At 39.2% G+C, this 21,619-nt stretch overlaps 1 protein-coding gene across 5 annotated transcripts in view; it reads right to left on the bottom strand.

Annotated features, from left to right (window-relative positions):
* LOC146374897 (A-type potassium channel modulatory protein KCNIP2) overlaps positions 1-21,619 on the bottom strand; it is a 112,528-nt gene that overhangs the window by 9,125 nt on the left and 81,784 nt on the right. The window contains exon 1 of one of the 5 annotated variants that reach the window (XM_084949624.1): positions 14,947-15,551. The exons of 3 other annotated variants lie outside the window; for them this stretch is intronic. In XM_084949624.1, the coding sequence (XP_084805750.1) occupies positions 14,947-15,052 (106 nt within the window). In that variant the 5' untranslated portion in view covers positions 15,053-15,551. Of the gene's footprint in view, positions 1-180; positions 1,939-14,946; positions 15,552-21,619 lie in introns of those variants that run through there. One more of the 5 variants, XM_084949623.1, reaches the window with a different exon arrangement.

Here is a 21,619-nt window from a genome sequence, read left to right as displayed (position 1 = left end):
GCAGTGAAAGAATTAGGCTAAAACTACTTCATGTTAACCTCAAACACAGAAACCCACCATGAATACATATGCAGACGCCTGCCTCTCCAGGTAAGTGTTCTCTTCCAGCTGTCCCCTGACTATATTTATCAATTTAACCCTTTCCGTGCCTCTTTTTTTCTTTTGAATAATTTCTCTTACCTGTCACAGAAATGTCGATGAGCCCCAGAAAGTGCATCAGTTTGAGGGAACTGCAGACCACCAGGAGGATACCCACAGTCTGCAGCCCCTCCACCTCCCACTTGTCTTGGAAGAACAGATGCATCCTTCCCCCCTTCCTCTCCCTCTTTTCCTATCACCAAAAATCTTTCTCTTGCCTAGGGGCAACCGTGCCCCCCTCCCTCAGTTTCCAGCCCAGAATGCAATGTCTTTGTCTTCAGTCCCTCCTCTCAGTCTCCAGCTATATCCCGGCGTTCGGCCATCCTAACTCCGCACAGCTCCCCACCCGCTGTCTTCACTGAAGGTAGATTGTTATTCTCCTCGTTTCTTCTTCGAGAGTGGTAAGTGCGTGGCAGCAGGAATTTCGACTTGCTACTCCACCCCCGCCTCCTCTGAGGCTGTCAAAGGTGGTTTAAGTTCCAGGTGAACTTTGGACAATGCACTGTGTATGTCCTGGCAGGTTGGTGGCAATTGTTTTCTGACTCTCTCTGGTTTTCTTGCTGCTGACTCAAACTCTCTGTTCTTTCTGCCTGTCCTCCCTCTCTTTCTTGCCTTACCTCCATCACTCTCCTACTGCTGTGTCCCTCCCCATGCTTAATTGGGTCAGTGATGGAAGTGAAGGGAGGAAAGAGGGGGATGAGAAATTGAGGCGGGGGGAAGGATAGAGTAGTACTACTTGTAGGTAAAGAAGGGAAACAGAGAGGGGGAGACATGCGAGAGACAGATGAGAAGAATGAATGGAGAGATGAGAGGGGAAGAGAGGAAGATAAAGGAGGGGCGAGAAGGAATGGTCAAAGACAAATAACGATAAGAATAGCAAATGCAAAAAAAACCCCAAAACAAATAATCACTCCAAAAGAGGCAGCTATGGGAAATGGAAGGATAAATTTAGGCGGAGAAGAAGCAGGAAAAGACTTAACATAAGGGAGGGGAAAAACTGCGATGACAGAGTGGCAAAGCATCTGACCCAGCAACGACTGTGGACAAACTCACAGATGCGACAATCTCCCCTGAGTATAAAGTCAACACACAAACACATAGCCTGGAGGTGAAATCTGGCTATCAAATATTGCATTTGAACTCCAGCGCAGCGTGGAACATTTCAGCTGGGATGAGATCTATTGCTGTCACATCTGGCACACTGACATCCAAGCACAGACAGACACACTGAAAAAAACAAAAAACAACACCCTCCCCCTAGAAAATAATGGATTTAATGTACCAGAGTGGATAGGAAACTGATTTAGACACTTAACCTTTCAACAAGGTGCACAAGGCATGAGTGAGTACAACAGGTAATAATGTTATGAGCCTTCTAAAGCAGAGTGTATAATGGATACATGATCAAGGAAATTATATTTCTAAGTGGAATTGAGATATCCCAGCTGAACCGATATTGGATCCAGTCATGACCTTATTACTATAAGTGGATCTGTTATTGGCAAGATGCGGCCAATCCACACTAAAGTCATTTTCTTCGTTTGTCAGTGCAAAAATTGACTGTCTGTAGTGCTAAACCTGAAATTAAGTAACACCTACAACTGATTACTGTGAGTGGTGGTAACAAGAACGACGTACTGAGGCATAAGAATTGCAAAAAGTCCTCCAAATGAAATGACAAAATATGTAATTCATAATCTTGTTCCACAACAATGCATTTCTACATTTTCTAATAAACAGCTCCTGTCAGCAGGGCAACATTATTATTTTTCTTATTTCAGTAACAAATAACTGCCGCAAAAAAAATGTTTTCTAAACTGCTACATGGTTCAGATGTTAAGAGGAAAAGTGCAATATATATTTAAATACAAGAACTACTTAAAGATATAGAAGGTTCATGGTCATGGCTAGGAAGGAAGCAATATTAAGTTTTTATAGGAAACGGGATGAGAACAATGGTCTTGTGATACCATGAACCCAATCTCAATGTCCACACTCAAAGACTTGCAGACTTTGAAGTTCGTTACAGCTAAATCTGTGAGGCCTTAGGGCTATCCCACTCCCACTGTCAAACAGTCAGGTGCACAAGGGCTCTTTGGCAAACATTTTGAGTCCTGTTTGCATACTGCATTTATGCAGACTGTGCCTTTGCCAAGTTCATTGTGATTTCGCTTTAAACACACTGTTGCAGAACGAAAGAAGAAAAGCAAAGTTTATGTATAAATCTTTTTTTATTTTTCTTGTTTGATGATGCAGTTTGAAAAAACTGATAAATTATTTAAAATCTCTTCTTCTTTCCACTCTGCAAGGTAAGAGACAGGAAGATTTCAAATGACAGTTAAAGTACAGAGTTGGTAACTTGCGTTTCTTTGCCAAGGCAGGCAAGTGTTTTGGGAAAGTAATGTCGTCTACTCACTAATCCATTCAGTAGTGCTATACAAAAAGGCAACCGAGTTCATGTACAGTGTCAGAAACTGGGCAATCACTGTCAACTAATGTTTCCATTATTCTAAAGCAGACATTTAATTTGTGATGTCAAGCAAGGAACAAGTGTTCATTAAAATAAATGTCTTCACAGGTGCTGTTCTGTAAACAATCTACATAACGCATTGTACGCTCACTAGATACGTCATTAGGTGCATCTGTTCAACTACTTTAAAATGGAAATATCTGATCAGCCAGTGACATGATAGCAATTCAGCGCATTTAGGCACATAGATATGGTCAAGACGACCTGCTGAAGTTCAAACTGGCCATCGGAGTGAGGAAGATTTAACTGACTTTGAACGTGGCATTGTTATTGGTTCCAGATGGGCTGATCTGAGCTGTGTACTGGGATTTTACCACACAAACACCTCTAGGGTTTACAGCAGGGATATCAAACTCATTTTACAGTGAAGGGCACATATATCCCACTTTGATCTTAAGTGGGGTGGTGATGAGTGAAACTCACCTTTCAGTCTTCACATACACATTTAATCCCTGAGATATCTTAATATAAGATAAAGAAGGGTAATCTTGACACCACATCTCAGTTTTTCTACATCATAAATGTGTAAATTGAGAGAAAATCAGCAGGAAAAGCTGCAAAACTTCTAAAAAAATAAAGTTTAAAAAATGTATGCCCGCTTTCATATTTTCCAAAGCCGCCCAGTGGGAGTCGTTGCCAGGCCAATTCTTGCCCACAGGCCTTATGTTTGAAACGCTGGTTTAGACAGAATTGTCTAAAAAAAAAAAGAGTAGATATCTACAAATGCCATGTTGATACCAGAGGTTAGAGGAAAATGACCAGACTTTCAAGCTGACAGGAAGGTAAAGTAACTCAAATAACCATTTGTTACAACCAAGGAGAGCAGAAGAGTGAGAGAGAATGCAGAAGAGCATCTCTGAAGACTTAACACACTGAACCTTGACGTAGATGGGCTACAGCAGCAGAAGACTACACCACGTCCTACTATTGTCAGCTAAGAACAAAAAACTGAGACTCATCAAAATTGGACAACAGATGGCTGGAAAAACATCGTCATGTGGTGACTCTTGGTTTCTGCTGTAACATTCAGATGGTTGGATCAAAATTTGGTGTAAACAACAAGAAAGCATAAATCCAGCCTGCCTTGCATTAATGGTACAGGCTGCTGCTGCTGGTGTACTGATGTGAGGGATATCTTCTTGCCACACTTTGGATGCCTTAGTTGCAACATAATTCCCTACCTGAGTATTGTCGCTGACAACCCTTTATAGCCACAGTGTAACCATCTCCTAATAGGTGCTGCAGCAGTCAGGAATTTCAAATCATCTCAAACTGGTTTCTTGAACGACAGTGAGTTCACTGGACTCACATGACCGCCACAGTCACCAGATCTCCAGCCAACAGATCATCTTTGGGATGTGATGAATGGGAGATTCACAACATAGATGTGCAGTTGATAAATCTGCAGCAACTGTGTGATACTGTCATGTCAATAAGGAACAGAATCTCTGAGGCATGTTTCCAGCACCTTACTGAATCTATGCCATGAAGAATTAGAGCAGTTATGACGACAAATGGGGATCCAGCTCATTGCTAGTAATGTTTAGGTAATGAAGGGGCTAGTGAGTGTATTAACTTAAAGAGAATACGCAACATAACTTTCTAAATACTGTGATATATTCAGGCCAAACTCTCAAATACAGTCAGAGTCAAATCAAGGATAAAAGTGCTACAGATCAAGGCTGGTCATACCTATCTGTCATTATTTCTTACCTAAAGCATTATTATCCCTGTCATATACCAAGACGTTGCTTCTCTCCTCAATATTTGTTCAAACATGACGGCTCTGTGAGTCCAGGAATATTCTAAGGCACTGACTTTTGATCTTACTGTTGCAGTTGCTTCTAATAATGGTAACAAACTTTAGCTTGCTTCACTGTTGCACTGTTTGTATCCCCGTACGCACTGATTTGGTGACTTGCAAGTCAAAATATGTCTAGACATCCAGGTAACTGTAAAATCAGAGTGGGCTAAATTTGGTTGAGAAGTGAGGTTTTTTGTAGACATCTGAAATGAATGCAGCACATCCTTTGTTTCAACAGCTTTTCACATTACATGTTTTCATGTAGTGCAGAAAAAAAATGATTATGCTTTTATAATAAAAGTTATGCAGAACTCAAACAGGAGTTTGCATTTACTAAGCCAGGCAAAAGATGAGAGGACTCAAATGCAGGAAACCAGCAGATAATTTTAAAACTGAGAGCTTTTGATATGAAGAAATGCTGATTTGATTATTGCTGCTGAAAAACTGGGAAACAAATCTAATTAAAGAGCAGAAGTAAAACCAACTGGGTTGAGTGATTGATGAGTGAATCCAAAAGAAAATAAAACGTAAGCAAACAGAACCAACTAACAGTAACGGCAACAAACAAATAAGACTTCTCTGTGAATCATTTTTAGTTTTAAACTTTTAAAGTACATTTAAATGACAAATTCACACTTTACATGACAATGCCAGGAGACACTGCAATTGTTTCTTGTCAATGACGGCCCTTAGCGACCAATTACCAACTGACGCTGCCATCTCTCGAGCCAGGCCATTACTGCGGCTTAAAACAGAATGGCTTTCACAACTTATCTAACAAGCTGCAACTACAATGGCTGTAAATGAAGCAAACTGTTAATTTTAATGAATTTTCACTTTCAGTTTGACATTGCCTCCACTCTAGCTGTAAATTTGGGAAGAGATTTCATCTTCCAAAACCATTTTCTTGGGTCCAACATAGACACCTGAATCACAGCTCCTTTTTCAGTTGATACTCATGCTCTGTAATTATAAAAATCTAGTTTTAAGAAAGGCTCAGAGCAAGAAAAAAAAATTAAAAATTAGACTACTTCTTCCATCTTCTTCGTATTACTCCTCCTTGGGTCCTTGTATTGCCTATTCATTAATCCTCCCACAACGCTTGGTGGCCCGATCATTTTTCAACTGAGAAGCTGTTTCATGTCACCGTAGAAGATGAATCAGTTACTTTGGTGAAGTGAAGGGGGTTAAATGGGCTGGACCCGGGGTACTGATTTTGAAAATCATTTTGCTAAGCTTTCAGGAGGCTTTAAGGTTTGAATGTGTCTCAGATGGCCAATGACTGAAAGCAATGATTGACAGTTCACTTGCCTGCTGCTATTCCCTGGCCCCTAAACGCATCATGTCAGTGATACTCCCACCACCACCACCGCCAATACTCATGTATCGATGCTCCAGGAGTTATGCTTTGAGAACGTCTGGATGCAAATTTGACTAGAATCTGATACCTGTCCATGTCACAGAGTAGCTAGAGGAGCCAATATTATCTTTGATGGGGTTATTTTATTTATATTAAATATATATTCAGGATGAGGTGGAAAGTTGGATTTATATATACTTACAACATACTAATCTCCAAATCAGTCACACTGTGAAGCTTCTCTGTATTTAAAAGTTTGGTAAACAACAAAATCCTGATTAAACTCCTCATACAATAATTGCCACTTCATTTTTAATCAGCTGAGGTCTTTGCAGTTTGGTGTCCAACAGAGTGTTTCTGTTTGCTTGGAATCTGACAGCCTGTGTGATATAATTAGCAGGGTAGTGGTTATCTGAGATACTGCTCCTTTTTTTATCCCCATCTTAACCATCCATCACGTCTGAAGGTGTTTAAAGGGCAGTTTGAGAAATCACAGATGAAAGGGTTTTGGGGTTTGTTTTTTTTGCCTAAATTGTTTATGTGTCATACAAACGAGAAGGTGGCAGCTCTAATGCATCCCGAGGGATATAATGACAAACATTTACTTGGGAGAATTCTAATCTACAATAAATGGTGACACCCTCACACATGCGTGCACACTTAGACTATAATAAAATGTTGGGTTAATCAGTCTTACTTGATTAGCCTCTGTGAGGCATAGTTTGCCCGAGGCCAGACACACCAAGTAATTGAAATATCTCCATATTTAGACGTCTACCTGGGCAATTATTCCTCTCAAAACTGATTAAAATGTCTAAGAGAGTGCAAGGGGGGGTAATATGTGTGTGCGAAAGCGTGCAGCGAAGGAGACACAGAGGAGGTCATTGACAAATGGTGCTCAAAATTGGCTAGTGTGTTTCCAATTAGATAAGTGAAATAAGAGATCCATTTGCATAGATCATTAGCTTTTGAGGATATTTTTAATACGGCGATGGGGGACAAAAACAGATTCTACTGAAGCCGAGTCCTTTCAGTATAAACTACAGAGACCAGCTAATGAACAGTTTTCTTTAGAAAGTGCACACAACCCGGTGACACAGACGGATCAAAAATGTTGTCTGTTTGGAGGAAATGAGACGTAGTAATTTATGTTTTTGGGAGACATCGGCAGCATCCGAATGCTAAGTTTAGGAGTCTCTCTCTTTTACTCGTGTGACATTTAATGATAGGGACTAGTTTAGTAAGGATCAACCAGAAAAGCTAGATCTGTTACAGTTTATATTTAACAAATACATGATGAAAGTGCCAAAAACTACTGGAAGGATATCATTAATCTTAGTTGTTAAATGATCGTGTGTAGGTTAAAAAAAAATGTAGCTGATCTGTTTACAGCTCATTAAATCAAATGTGTTTAAGGTCTTTAAGGCACAAAATTGACCATTTTAAATTTTGACAAACTTTAGATTGAAGCTATTAAGCAGCACACCTGTAGAGGGCAGTGCAAGGTAAGACATGCAACTAGCAAAACAGCAGTCAACAATGCTGTTCAACTCTTGGTATGCTCTTTCCTTGTTACTGTCCTTGATTTAATCCAGCTGCAGGGAGCAGTTTGAGAGAAATGAAAGATCACAAGCTATTAATGATTTCCAATGCCATCTCTCTCTCACAAGCGCGCATTCCCTGCAAGATCCGCGGTTGATATTATGGCATTGTCTAAGGTCAAAGCAGCAGCAGACCAAACAGCATTAAAGTTGTACTTTGAACCTTCTGACACTCAGCTTTCATGCCTTTTTCTAATGCATCCTGTGTTTGTGAGTGGTGTAAAGCAGTCAATCTAAATTGGGTTTGCATCGCTGACAACAATCCTCTAAACCTATTTCTATCAAGACATAAAACCTCTGCTCTGCCTTTTCCTGCCAGGAGCCAAATCAGGAAAACATCCTGTGGGTCGATACAACAGAAAAAAAGGGGAAAAAAACTTTATCAGCTAAGAGGGTTGGAATCTCAGGACTCCGAAGGTTTGGTTTCAGCTGTGGAAAGATTTGTTTCTAAAACGACCACTAAAACAACTCTTAAGTTTAAATTAGTGCCACAGCAACTATATTACGGAGCAAACCAACTACTTTCTCAGCCAAACAACACATTACTATGCTGGAACACAAGACAGTGAAACATGTACTTTGAGGACAGCTTAGCCAGCGTTCAGCAACTTACAGGAAAGTTATCCCAAATGCTTACTGGTATCCTGCCATGAATAAAGATCAAATTGGCAGTTAAATCAATGGCAGAACGACAGCAGCCTGTAGCCTTATTCTGTTGTTGTAGGACAGGGTAAACAATAGTCACTGTCTGTCCAACACAAATGTTTTATACTCATGAATCCTGCTGCCAGGTTTCTGTGGCCTTGTTAATACTGTAATGTAAGAATCATGAGAATCAGAGAAATTTTTAAAAAGATAAGAATAAATAGAGAGCTGCACCATCAGGCAGTGCTTTCAGTCTTTACTCCAATTTACATTCAGCCCATTGGGGTCAAAACCAAGCAAGACACAGTAATAAAACTTTACAGATGTGTGGCTGAGACCTGAATTATTCACGACCATTTGCCCTGATGGTTACCTCTTATATTCTAATACATGAAAGGAAAGTGCAGCTTTACCACAAGTAATGTCTGCGGCCTAATTAAGTAGTTTTAGGAGTAATTGTTCTTACCATGACCACAGCTTACTGTCTTCTATCCCAGCATAACCATTGCAATCTCAGAAACCTATGTCTTATATTTTAACAGCGCCTGTGTTCGCCTGCTATATGGGTTCTTATACCAAAGAGCAGGGATGTCAAATTCCTTTTAAGGTGGGCCACATACAGCATATCTTGATCTAGAGTGGGCCAGACTGTAGAAAATTCCATTTCCCATTCATTTCCAGGTGCATTTGCAGTTTTTGTGAGTTCTTATTTTATTTATTTATTTTAGTGTGGACACATTGGAAATAAAACTGAAATTTCTAGAGTAAATGGTTAAAAAAGGGAACTTTTCTATAATTTAATTGTTTAGCTCTCACTTCATTAGTTTGGTGTAGTATGAATGGCCATGGGGGAGGTCTTTATCCCTAGTGCAAGCTTTAAAATGTATGAAAATACAGTTAAAAGTAAATATTTTATAGCCACCATAAGATTTTTCAAAGATGTCCACTGGGCTGGATTGGAGTCTTTGCTGGGCCATTTCTGCCCCCCAGGCCTTATGTTTGACATCCTTGCCATAAAGCAAGATACAGTCTATTCAGCTGCTGCTTATCAGCTGGCTCAAAGTACCTCAACAGAGGATCATCATTTTGTACTTTGATTCAAAACAATGCTACCAGGTTTAGTCTGTCTGACAGATCTGCTACAGCTGGGTGGGTGAATATTTCATCAAATATTGCTGGGGTTTTTTGTGCCTGATAAACTGCTGAAGCAACTCAGAAAAATCAAATTCATCTTGAAAACAGCACAGCCGAACATTAACGGGTTAAGCTGCGTAGCGGAAAATGGTCTTCAGATATGAAGCTAAGCCGCGCTAATGCAAATCTTTCAAATTATGTGTGTGTGTCCGTGTATTCATTAGTTTGTTCTCAATGTTATCATCTTTCTCCAGGCGTGTGTCAGAGGAAGAGCAACGGAACGTCTACAACTTCTGTTCTTTTATTCACAGAGCACCTGCCATACAAATACAGTCTCTCATTTACACACACACACACACACACACACACACACACACACACACACACACACACACACACGCACGCACACGCACGCACACACACAACTGCCATAATGAAATCAGGGGATGGGGAGCCAGAGAACGAAGACAGACAGTGACAAAAGCAGAGAGGAGGAAGAAAAAATGAAGAAAAAAAGAGAGATGGCGTGAGGGAAGGATGCAGCGGAACAGAGAGAGTTGCGTATTAAATATCCCCTGTCTGATCCTCCCGTGTCCCAGGCTCTCATCTTCTTCCTGGCTAGCCATCAGAGGGGCAGACACAGAAAGAGGCTCAGACAAGGTCAACAAGGACAGTCTCCTTGATCCTCATTGCACTTTTATTGCAGTTTCTAAAGTTTGCCACAATCGGAATGATCCTTGCCTAAACCATTGATAAAGTGTCTTAACTGCTATCGTTTTAAATTTCTCCAAAAGAGCCCAATGAAAAGTCTTTCAACAATTCACTGCTGCAAAATGTATGACTTTCGGATAACATTTTTAAATGTGCTTTTGGTCTGATATAATATAGGGATGGTTTTAGCCTCCGCAGACCCTTATACTGGGTGTGAAGCAACACAAATTACTCTTAATGGACTGAATGGACTACAAACACACACACAAACACACACACCCATCTACCCTCATTGTAATTGCCCTTGTGTTGATAGGTATGTGTGTGTGTGTGTGTGTGTGTGTGTGTGTGTGTGTGTGTGTGTGTGTGTGTGTGTGTGCATGCATACGTGCTTGTGCTTAGACACAAATAGGTCTTCTGCTGACCGCTAAGCTTTTTACCTGCTCTTATCCATCTCCTTCATGTTGTCATCATACTTCCTTTCCATCAAATAGACACACACCAACCAAGGATCCTAGCCAACTGGCCAAATATCCTCTTAAGCATGAAAAAAATGATTTGCTGAGCCTCACTGTAGACAGGAAGAGGATGTTGTTCTATAATGGATCTAAGATATAGTGTTTACCAGAGAAAAATATGCACATACAAATATCTGGCCATTCAGAGTTAGAAACCTATAGATTGTTATATAGATTATCCATTATTATACAGTTTATAATTATAGATTTAGTGAATGTATATGTTTTATTGTTATCACATCCATCTTCTTTTGAGAAAAGTGTACTAGAAAATACAGTATTTACACAATTTTTTAAAATCTTTTATGTCTTATTTATATGATTAGACCTGTTAGTGATGGTAATATTGCACTGAAATGTATGTAATTGAGCAATAAGAAGCAGGAAACTGGGTGACATAATGTGGAAATCAATGCCTATTAAACAAAACCAATTAGTAAGTGCATAGTAACATACTGGTAACAATATAATATCCTGCTTAAAAATATTTTATTAGTACATTAGTACAAAGGCATATAAACTTTCATATGGTCAGGATATTGAAGTATAAAATCTTCTTGTTTTTTCCAGTTGTAGGTCTTATGATGAGAGCAGAGCAGTTTACTCTTCTATCTATCTGGTAGTGACAGTGAAGTACCATTCACATTTAACAAATACAGATATGTTTGTCTGGTCTGAGGTTTTCAGCTGTAGAAATATTACTATAAAATTTAGGAAGAACATATAGTTTTGCATTTTGCAGCCCTGGTTGCTTGTTATTACAAATACATTATCACGTATTTCTATATAACTATAGCATTACTCAAAGTTTGCTTTATTATATTATTACATGGAATTTACATGGTATTTCTTATAAACTACCAAACATATTTTCAGGTAATAAGCCACTGTAGTTACATGGTTATCTTCAATGAAAGAATGCTGCAGACAGAAGGTGGGATTAATTCCAGCAATATAATATCCAATACTGTTATATGTAACCTCATTTTAATGAGGTTACAACTGCTTTAAAGTCAGGTTATAAAATGTTAATGCACAGACGTAACAATTATTTGGGTAGCAGTTTGCAATAGTAATAGCAGGATATATTACTGTACTCTTACTAAATTTGTTTCCACAATATTATTTTACATTATTTTCTATGTAACCCAGTCACATAGATTTAGGTGTAATATTACTAAGTATTGCAGGCACAAGATATTATTTGGTTATTGTTTCATATTACTTTGGTATTTAATTGGTAATAACTTTCTACATTATTTCCCTATAATAACATTCTACCTGATTGCTCAATTATTAACAATAATAACAATAAAAGTGCAACCATACTGCTACCACTATTACTTCTATTACTGCTACCACTAAAGATACTATTTTCTTATTCTTATTCTTATTCTTATTAATAATAAGAATAATATGTCTACAATCGTGAATAGGATAAGCAAAAGAAAATGGATGGATGGAAATAATAGCAATAATAATAATAATAAGAATAATAATAATAATAATAATAATAAGAAGAAGAAGAAGAAATAATAATATTAATATTCTCTTACAAATGATTTCTTTACATGTAAAACACTGAATTTTTTTATTCAGGCTATGCTTTGTAACAGTTATGGTCAGTTGCAGAGAGCAGGTGAATACCTGGATGATGACGAGTTTTAAAAGATTTTAAGTGACGCAGCTAACAGAGCAACTGCAAAATTTAAAGTCTATTCTAAGTCTTCAGTCCAAATTGAAGCTCTGCTGTGATATTTCCCCTTGGATCGACCACAGGACTCTGAACCAAACAGTCCTCATATTCTTACTCAATTGTGCGCCCCTCACCTCAAAAATAATCACATATTCACTGAACCATAGCGAAACTAAAAAGTAGAAATGACAATCTCCAGGTTGGTTTGACATATGGTTCACATCCTACTGTTAAATCTGGTATAAATTGATATGAGACATTAAAGTATCAAAGACCTTGCAGAAGTGATGAAGAAGCACTTCAATATGTCCCTGACACCAGCTAACTCATCCAACCCGGTGCCAGGCAAATTTATTTGAAAATCAAAGGCTAAACGAGGCTGTGGAGCATATGGCAAGATGCCACACTTTTCATTCATGAAGTGAGTGAATACATTACAGCACAAACAGTAGGCCTTAGCTTGATTGTAGGATATTAGTCACTGATATTCTCAGAGAAGTAAATCAGCAAAAGAAATAGGCAGAGTAAATACACGTATGTTTATCACAGGTAAATACTTACACAGAGATTTCTTTTGTTTCTTGAATAAGTTAAAGTCAACACATTCTACTCAAAGAAAAGGGTGAAGATGGAGGAAACTGCAGTGTTGATAAAAACTCTTCTCAGGCATGCTGCCATCCAGCACAGACCAGCACATCCCTTCTATTTCCACCTCATAAACTTCCAAAGAACACACTCCAGCCATTAGCCATTAGCTTTAAATCTATCAGAACCTTGTAAACTTCCCGACCAGAGTGCACTTCACGCATGCTGCATGCATCCTCGATAACAAAAGAGTTTCCTCTCCTTTTCTCCATAAAAGTATGTGCATTTAGTTTGTATATATGCGTTTAATCACCAATGGGTCAGTAGCACAGCTCATTAAAGTAATGAGAGTCACACAGTCTCCTTATTTTACTGGTCTCGCTCTGTCTCACCAGAAGATGACTCAGTATGGGTACAGGAAAATGAGTCTGGCAAGAGGGAGCAGAGAAAGAATGAATATTTTATTTCTTTTCTTCTTTCTTATAAAATATCAGTTTTGGAAAATGGAGAAATAAATTTTACCTATCATTTCATAATCTCGTTTTTCTCAATCCCCACTGGTAGCTTAGTAAGGGGGTAATCCTAAGGGAGACAGGTACTAATGAGTTTAAATGGAATGGATACTTGATCAGTGGACACAGTGCATGCTGTGTAATGTAACTGTACTGGAAGTTGCATTTGGCATGAACATACATAGCACGCATACTCTGAGATTGAAGCTGGTATATCACACGCTCATATATGCTTTGGACCTAAACTCTTCGGTGATTCTGCAGATAGTCTGAGTGATGCATTCATTCTGCCATCTGGACTAAGTTCCTCCATTAAAAAAATTCATTAGCTAAAGTACTCACAAGGGAGTTGGCACACACGCACACACATATTTATTAAGGCGGCTACTTTCCATAAACCATGGTCAAAATATGCAGAAGACTGATGTCCTAAGTATAATGGAAGAATAAATGGGATCTCCACTGTGTCTGTCTGTCTGTGTGTCTGCCTGTGTGCATGCTTGGTATGTAGAGTGCTGTGTGTAGATGAGAGGTTTCCAAGAGGAACTTTATTGAGATGACAGAGCTGCTGGCACACCTTGACTACTGGGTGCAGTCCAGCTGGTGCATCAGGGATGAAGAGTGTCTCCTCCAGTGTAGCATCCAGAATAATACACCAGAACTTTTAATCTGTGAAAGTTTTAATATTTAAAGCACTCAAAAGTGGAGTGGAGGTTCTTTGGTACTAATGCTGAGAAGAAAATCTTGCTAGAGTGCTAAAATTACTTGAACTGAACAGAGCACTGTGGGCAATGTGCAAAGAAAAAAACAAGCAAGCAAACAAGTAAACAAAACAGATAATAGGGATGCGAATCCCATCCGTCCTCTTGTCACCAACAGATGAAAGATAAGGAAGCGTGAACAACGTAAAGTAGGAACTGGATGGGGGGGACAAAACACAGGTCACCCTGATAAGACAGGCCAAACAGGGCCTTGGTGTGTGGTGACAGCTCCTGGAGGTGAGCCAGAGCAGAAATTGACCTTTTTTTCTTCACTAATAGGCAGGTGCTTTTGTATTTTGTGTTGTAAATGTATCTTTCAGTAAATATTACATTTTGTTAAACTGTTAAACACCTTTAGTACAGCTTTGGTACAAATGATTCAGCGATCAGAAAAGCACCAAAATTTGTTTACTAAAAGACGGATCTGATTCAGGTTTGTCTTTCTCAAATAAACCCAACAAGAAAGCGCACTGACTTGAAAATGTTCAAAGAAAATGTTCCATATCTCCCTTCTTTACCCAACTATACATTTAGGTTTTAAGCTAATGAGAGTACAAACAGTACGGCTGACATTCCCTCAGTGAGACAAGTGCCTCTACACTGCACTCAGACCCACTCTTTCCATAGTGATATCGATTAAAAGGTAAAAGCACACACCCCTGGGGCAGAGAGAGGCCACACACACGCGCGGCTAAAGTTACTCTGTATGTGTGTGTGTGTGTTTAGGAAATGAGAGAGTGTGTTGCATGGCCCACTGTTGCACTGGTAACCCAAACCCTTGGAAAAGATTGTAGCTCATTCAGAACCAGAAGGAATGCGTGGTGCAGATAAAACTGTTCATGCACTCACTTGTACAAACAAGTATCATTTAATATCAGAGAACTCAATTTGTTTATGTTTATATAATTATTTTTAATAGACAAAACTCTTAAAAAAACAAACAAGCATTACCTTCCCCACCGACAGGTTCGAACATCCCAAACTGCTCTAAGACTTTGATGAAGAGACCCATGACCAGCAGCACCGCAATCACCTCTAACCCGTCCAGATTCAACATCTTGAGAGGCCGCCCATATGTCCAAGTCAGGACATGTAAACCTGTCCAGCTGTCCTCAGCCTGAGCACTTTAAGCTCAGCAGAGTTGTCTTCCACTGTCTTCCTCACTTTTAGTCACTTTGATGAAGTCCAAAGTGTTCTAACTTCAGAGGGATTTTACAAAGTGAGGTCAACTATAACGATAAGCGGCTGATAGCTTGGCTTGACGGGCGTTTCTCTTCTCTCCCCAGAATATTTCTTCAGTCAACCCCTCTTATTCCCCGGTGAAGGCCATTACCACTTAAGCTACAGGCTGTCACACAGAAGTCCAGAACGTCCCAACTGTTGAACTTTTTTAGGGGGCATTTCCCCCTCCCTTCTCCTCCTCTTCTTCCAGGCCCCCCTGCCTGCCGAGTGATGGAATCTAGGGATGCGCTGCGCCTGCTAGTCCTTTGGCAGTGGTTGTCAGGAAGCAAGTGTTGTGAGGGGGAAAGAGGGAGTGAGTGAGAGAGAGGCGGCAGATAAAGAGAGGGGAGAGGATGAGAGGGAGATGGCATAGAAAATGAGAGGGAGAGAGACAAACAGAGACAGATACACACACACACAGCGAGGCAAATTGTTTGGGGGAGATGAGAGAGTTGAGGTATACCCTCCCTCTCCAGCGACATTACCTTCATTGATTTGCCTAATGTGGTTTCCTTGGTAACTGGGAGAGAGTGTTTAAAAGCAGATTTAAGTAATGGAAAAAAAACATATTTATGTTCACCTTAATTCATCTCAAATGTGTGTTTTCACTGTAGAGATTGCAGCATCTGTTCTTCAGACGTTGTTCCTGTCGGTCGATAGAATGTCTCATTAACTTTTTTAATGTGTAGCTACAAGGGCTCAGATTTCTGGCTCTGGTATAGAAATGCTTAATGCTTCTATGAGAAGAATGTCAATGTAATAATTCAAGGTACATGCTGAGGGGCATGTTATGTACTTTACAAAAATGTTACGTGTGGCACAAAATTAGCCTACATGGCAGAAGCGGTTGAGAAAGTTCTACAAGAACGTCCCATTAGATTACTGCTATTTCTCTGACTTTAACTGTACTCAGGTAAATAGTAGACATGCTATAAACATGCTAGCTATTGCTATTGTTAAAAGAAAACCTTTGGGCTTTCTCTACATTTTTTTTATTGGTTATCATGTTAGCTTCCTTGCAACCTGGGACCTCTTTTGCTAGTTTGCCAATTTTGATGTCTAGGCTTTGACTTCCTGTTCTATCCACGGCTCAGTGTTTGCAAATTGCAGACAAGTTTAAAAAAGACAAAGTCAAATCATGCTGCAGTTTCCCCACTTTTGGCTAATTCTACCCTGCCTTTAATCTCCACACGGGGTCCTTGTTCGAACATGACATTTCAGTAGAACTTAGATGACAAGTGGTTTAGAAATTAAAATCAGAACAGTTGACATAGTTGCTCATCCAGCTCTCAATCCCCCAAACTTCAGAATTTATTGTAAATGTGTGAAATCCAGAAAGATATAAGGTTGGCTTTATTTGACAAACTAATGAGGATTAAAATCAATTGAAAATGACAAATGTGAGCTTGTCCTTGAGCACATTTTGGGTGAAGACCCACTCGGTTACCATTGCATGTAAATGTGTTTAAATTATGGCCAACACTGTAGCAGGAATAGTGCTTCTTGTAAATTGTGGATGGACAACAGATGAATCAGCATGGCATGGGCTCATTGGTCCTTTGGCCAGATGAGCTAACCACAAAGCTTCCAGTAATGAAAATCTTGTCCTTTGTTTCAAAATATCCATATTGACACATCTGTTGATAGAGATAAGTATTTCTATAGAATTGTTTTGACTTGTGGTCACCAACCATGAGTTGTCCATAAGTTAATCTTATATTACCGATGGCGTAGTTCAAATGCTTCACACACAGTGGAGGATTTATGACAGAAAAATGTGTAAAGTGAATGAAAAACAAACATCATAAATGTGCGGTAATAAAGAAAAATGGGTAAACTAATTAACTCTTACTGCCAAATATTTGAGATCAGTTCTTGATCTTTTTTTTTTAAAGAAAGAAGAACATATCCTCTTTCATAAGGACTCGTGCTGTGATTTGGTAATTGCATCACCCTAAAATATTCATAGTGTTTGTCAGTCATCAGCTCAGGTTTGGATACCTAAAGAATCAACTTGAATCTATGCAGGCTGTTACTGTTACCCACTATCTAAGTAAATTCTGCCCCACCCTGAATAACTCCCAGGGAGGGTATCGCTTCACATTATGCTGCAAAAATAACAGAGCTGGGGGGAAATGGTATGTTGCCTCTCTGTCTTATTGTCCCGCTGTTTTTCCCATTGTCTCTTTCTTTGGAAAGTGGAAGGGTTGAGAGAGGAAAGACAGCAGCAGCTTGACAAATGTGCAGTGTCTGCTTTTACTTCTGCTCTTGTTTCTCTTTCTTGACATTCCTGTTGCTACATTTTCAACTGGGCAGTGCAGTGGCATACCTCATTACTGTCACATAAACAGCGCCATCGTGGACATGGTGGGTCACACAAGCATGCACATTTCAGACAAGGTCACAGGAAACCTATTCTTGGCTGACGTTGTTTTTACATAAACAGTGTCAAAGCCGAGAGACGCTTCACCACCATAGCTGTGTTTTTTTCTCTTAATTCTACAGCAGCAGTGTATACAATTTGTATTGAAGCAGAGCTCTAATTGCAGACATGGTAAATGTAAACAGAGAAATATTAAACCAGTCACTGACAACAGAGACAGAGAGAGGGAGATAAAGAAACCTGAGCCCGACTTGTTGGTTAAAAATGATTTCTCTACCCACTTTTATGTTGAAGAGTTGCCATTCAAGGGGATAGATGGGAAGAAGTGAGGCAGGCTGCTGCAAGACACGTGGTGGCAGGGGGAAGTAATGAGAAGTAAGAAAAGACAGAAACAGAACAAGAGGGTACAAAGGAAGGACAAACTGAGGAGCAGGAGTGACTGAGGTCAGATTCCTCTGTGTAGCGAAGTGCAGAGGGAAGAGGTGTCTATTCTTTATTACCCTCCAGCATCTCTCGCCTCCTGGAGGATTTTTCACCTCATTCTGGCTGTCACCATAGAAAATTGGACCCGCAGATGTGTCCTCTACTCCTCCGCTATCCTCCTATCCTCCTACCCTACTTTCTCTGCTATTTCTCATCAAATCTACAACTCCAAAGGCTTTTAATTTCAAAAGAAAGGACGACCCTCTCAATCAAAAAGCTCATTAAGTTCAAAAACTCGGTGCAACAGGTCTCCGAGCTCCAAAATTAGACACAGTTAGACTTCGAGCTCCATCACACTACAGTGCCACTACACTACATTGTCGACAGCTTACAAATACAGCATATACAAATACTGTATACTGCATAAACTGTTTTGCCACTATTTTATGAATGGTCATTAGAATAGAAAATACTCTTGAATTTGTCTGAATTATAAATTATAAATAGCTGTTTTTATGTTTTTTATGTAATGTGTGACTTCTTTCTTTATGTTACAGTATGTGAATTGCATTTATTGAGACCATTTTGCATTTAAACTTCTGTATTAAACCAAAAAGTATCTAGATATGCTCACGCTTCAGTTTAAGAGCTGTCCAAATGTTGTGCATGGTGTTCACAGCCCAGTAAAACCATGAAATAAAGGCCTGATCCATGCAGAAGTAAAATAGTCTTCTTCTCTCTCTGCAGAGTTGAAAGGCTAGTATTAAGACAATGTAGATACATTTTCAACTTTCAATTTATGAACTAAATAAACGTCACATTAAAACTTCAAGAAAGTCTTTGAGAACTTTTATGTATGTACACATATGGCCCATTAACTTAAAATGGGTAAGAAAATGAGAGATCCCACAAATATTCTGTCACGTTGTAGTTTACATATGTTTCATCTTCAAATTATAATAAAAGTGGACTAAACTGGTTTGATATGAACAAGAATAAACTCCATGCATGACTCACTAATCCATATAGTTAAAAAAAAAAATCTCTATCAATAACTGTTTTTTCACTAACTATTTGAAAGGCAATTAGTTCAATCTGCAACAATGTTAGAGAGATTCATCTATAAGATGATACAGGTTCTAGTTCGCTACTATAGATATGTATCTGGTATGATTTCATAAATGAATATCATTTATGAAATAGTAGAAACTATAAATAGTAGGGAGGGAGTTATGTGGAGGACTTTGCTAGAAGAAAGGTTAATTTCCATACAGTCTGGTAAGTATATGGTGCCTGAGGTTACTTTGTGTGTTCCCTGTTGAGACATCGCAGACTAATGAGACCTTAAAAGCCAAACCTTATTTGCTCTCTTTTTCTAGTATGAACCATATTATGAGAAGACTGGAATCACTTAGGTTTAAAAATAAATCACAAACTTCCCAGCCTACTATTGATTTTTCCAAATTTCTTCTGCTGCTAAATATACCGTGAGAGATGCTGTGAGACATAAGCACTGAGGGGAAGCTAGACAACTGATAGGCGCTAAACTGTGGAGAGTGTTGTTCTCATTTGTACTGATAGGTTTATGGCTTTTCTAATAGACTCGAGTGAATTTACTGACATGTGTCATCGGTATTTACGGAGGGCGATCGTGGCTCAAGAGTTGGGAGTTAGCCTTGTAATCGGAAGGTTGCCGGTTCGAGCCCCGGCTTGGACAGTCTCGGTCGTTGTGTCCTTGGGCAAGACACTTCACCCGTTGCCTACTGGTGGTGGTCAGAGGGCTCGGTGGTGCCAGTGTCCGGCAGCCTCGCCTCTGTCAGTGCGCCCCAGGCTGTGGCTACAATGTAGCTTGCCATCACCAGTGGGTGGATGACTCGTGTATCTCTTTCTTTCCTGTGGGCGTGACATTAACCATTTACCATTCTTTCTATATGTCAAACTTAAGACTCAGGGGAGTGTTATGGATGCGTGAGCTGACATTTGAGATCAGATCACCTCGGGGTACATTGATTGAAGGAATGAAGATTTATGACAGGCTACATGCTTATATTGCTCTTAAGGGCTCTATGGAGGTGTTTTGCTGTACTGACCCTGTCATGTATACATTACTATTGATCTCTGCATTAATAACGCTTGACTTAACATGCCTAAGAAAAAATACACACACAAACCTTTTTTGTTTCCACTTTTTTAACATATAAATACAAGGATAAACATAAAGTATGGTCGTTTAATCACTATAAATGTGCCTGTATGGCCAAACATGTCATCTTTTGTGTAACTGCCTTATTATGTGACAGTATAATCAGTAAAAATACTACACAACATCACTGAACAGGTCTGACTTGGGGGTTGGGAGGAAGAATATGGACGTTCTTAAATTCCAGATCAGCTAGACTGGGACATCTAGTGGGCACAAAGGGCAAAGATCAGGTATTTTAATGCTAAACCAGACACTCATGCGGACTCGTAGGCATCAAGGGAAGAAGCATCACATTCAGTTCGTTTTCCATTCAGTTACATTATCTTACTGTATAATATATCCATGTACCTAAATAATCGCAGCTTCTCTTCTTTTTCATCCATTGCAATAAATAGCCCAACTGACACGCCCCTCACTCCCCTAATAGTGTTAATATGTTATGCAAGTTAGTAAAATTATAATACATCAACAATAAATTACCTACAAATAGTACTATTCGCCAATGCAACAATACCTCGCTGATTTCCTAAATCTCATTTTTGTTTTGTTTTATCTGTAACATTTTGCTTCTCATTAGCATGGAGACTAAATATGAAGTGAAATATCCATTCACTTGCCATTCCTACTAAATCTGCCATGTTAAAAGGGAATTCCAGTGAGCCAGAAATGCAGTTCCATAAGTAGCAGAGTTGTAAATGGCCTGCATTTATATAGCACCTTATAACGGCAGCTATGATCTTCAAAGCACTTTAAAGTGTTTCTCATGTAACAGATCCTGGATCTTGGTGGATCCTTTAAGTCTTTCATTAACCCTTCAATAAGTTTATGATACAGATTTCCGCTTAAAATAGCACCTTCAACAAACCTTAAACAAATTAAGAGAATGGGATCTATAGAAATCTTTAAATCTTTCTAAGAGTGACACTCACCTTTCTTCATGAACAGCCAGTAAGACAGAGGGAATATGGAAATGAGGATGAATGCATAAAAACCTCCAATGCTCTCCTCGGAGTTGCTCATTATGACCAGTGACTGCAGAGCCCACATACCCAACACAGGTGGGCAATGTTTGGCTTGTATTATGAAACAGCTGTATTTTGTGGTAGCACAATCGTGTATCTCTTTCTTTCCTGTGGGTGTGACATAATGTTTTTTCCCATGTACTGTGTGCATCTATACATGAACAAACATGCACCACCTGTTTTGATAAGGCATGTTTTTTTTCACTCTCAGGTTTCATGTACTAATGAAAAAGGTTAAAAAAAAGACACCTACTCTCAATTACCTATTCAGCAAGACTGAATGAGTCTCTCTATGTCTTTCATTTATGTCTAATATGTGCACTGACAGTGTGTTTTGTAAATTACCGTTGATGTATTATTCTCGTTATGCCC

This window comes from Perissodus microlepis, chromosome 13, assembly GCF_051167445.1.
Source record: "Perissodus microlepis isolate ML-2025 ecotype Zambia chromosome 13, ASM5116744v1, whole genome shotgun sequence".
NCBI lineage: Eukaryota > Metazoa > Chordata > Actinopteri > Cichliformes > Cichlidae > Perissodus > Perissodus microlepis.
This window is presented reverse-complemented; position numbering and strand designations above follow the sequence as displayed.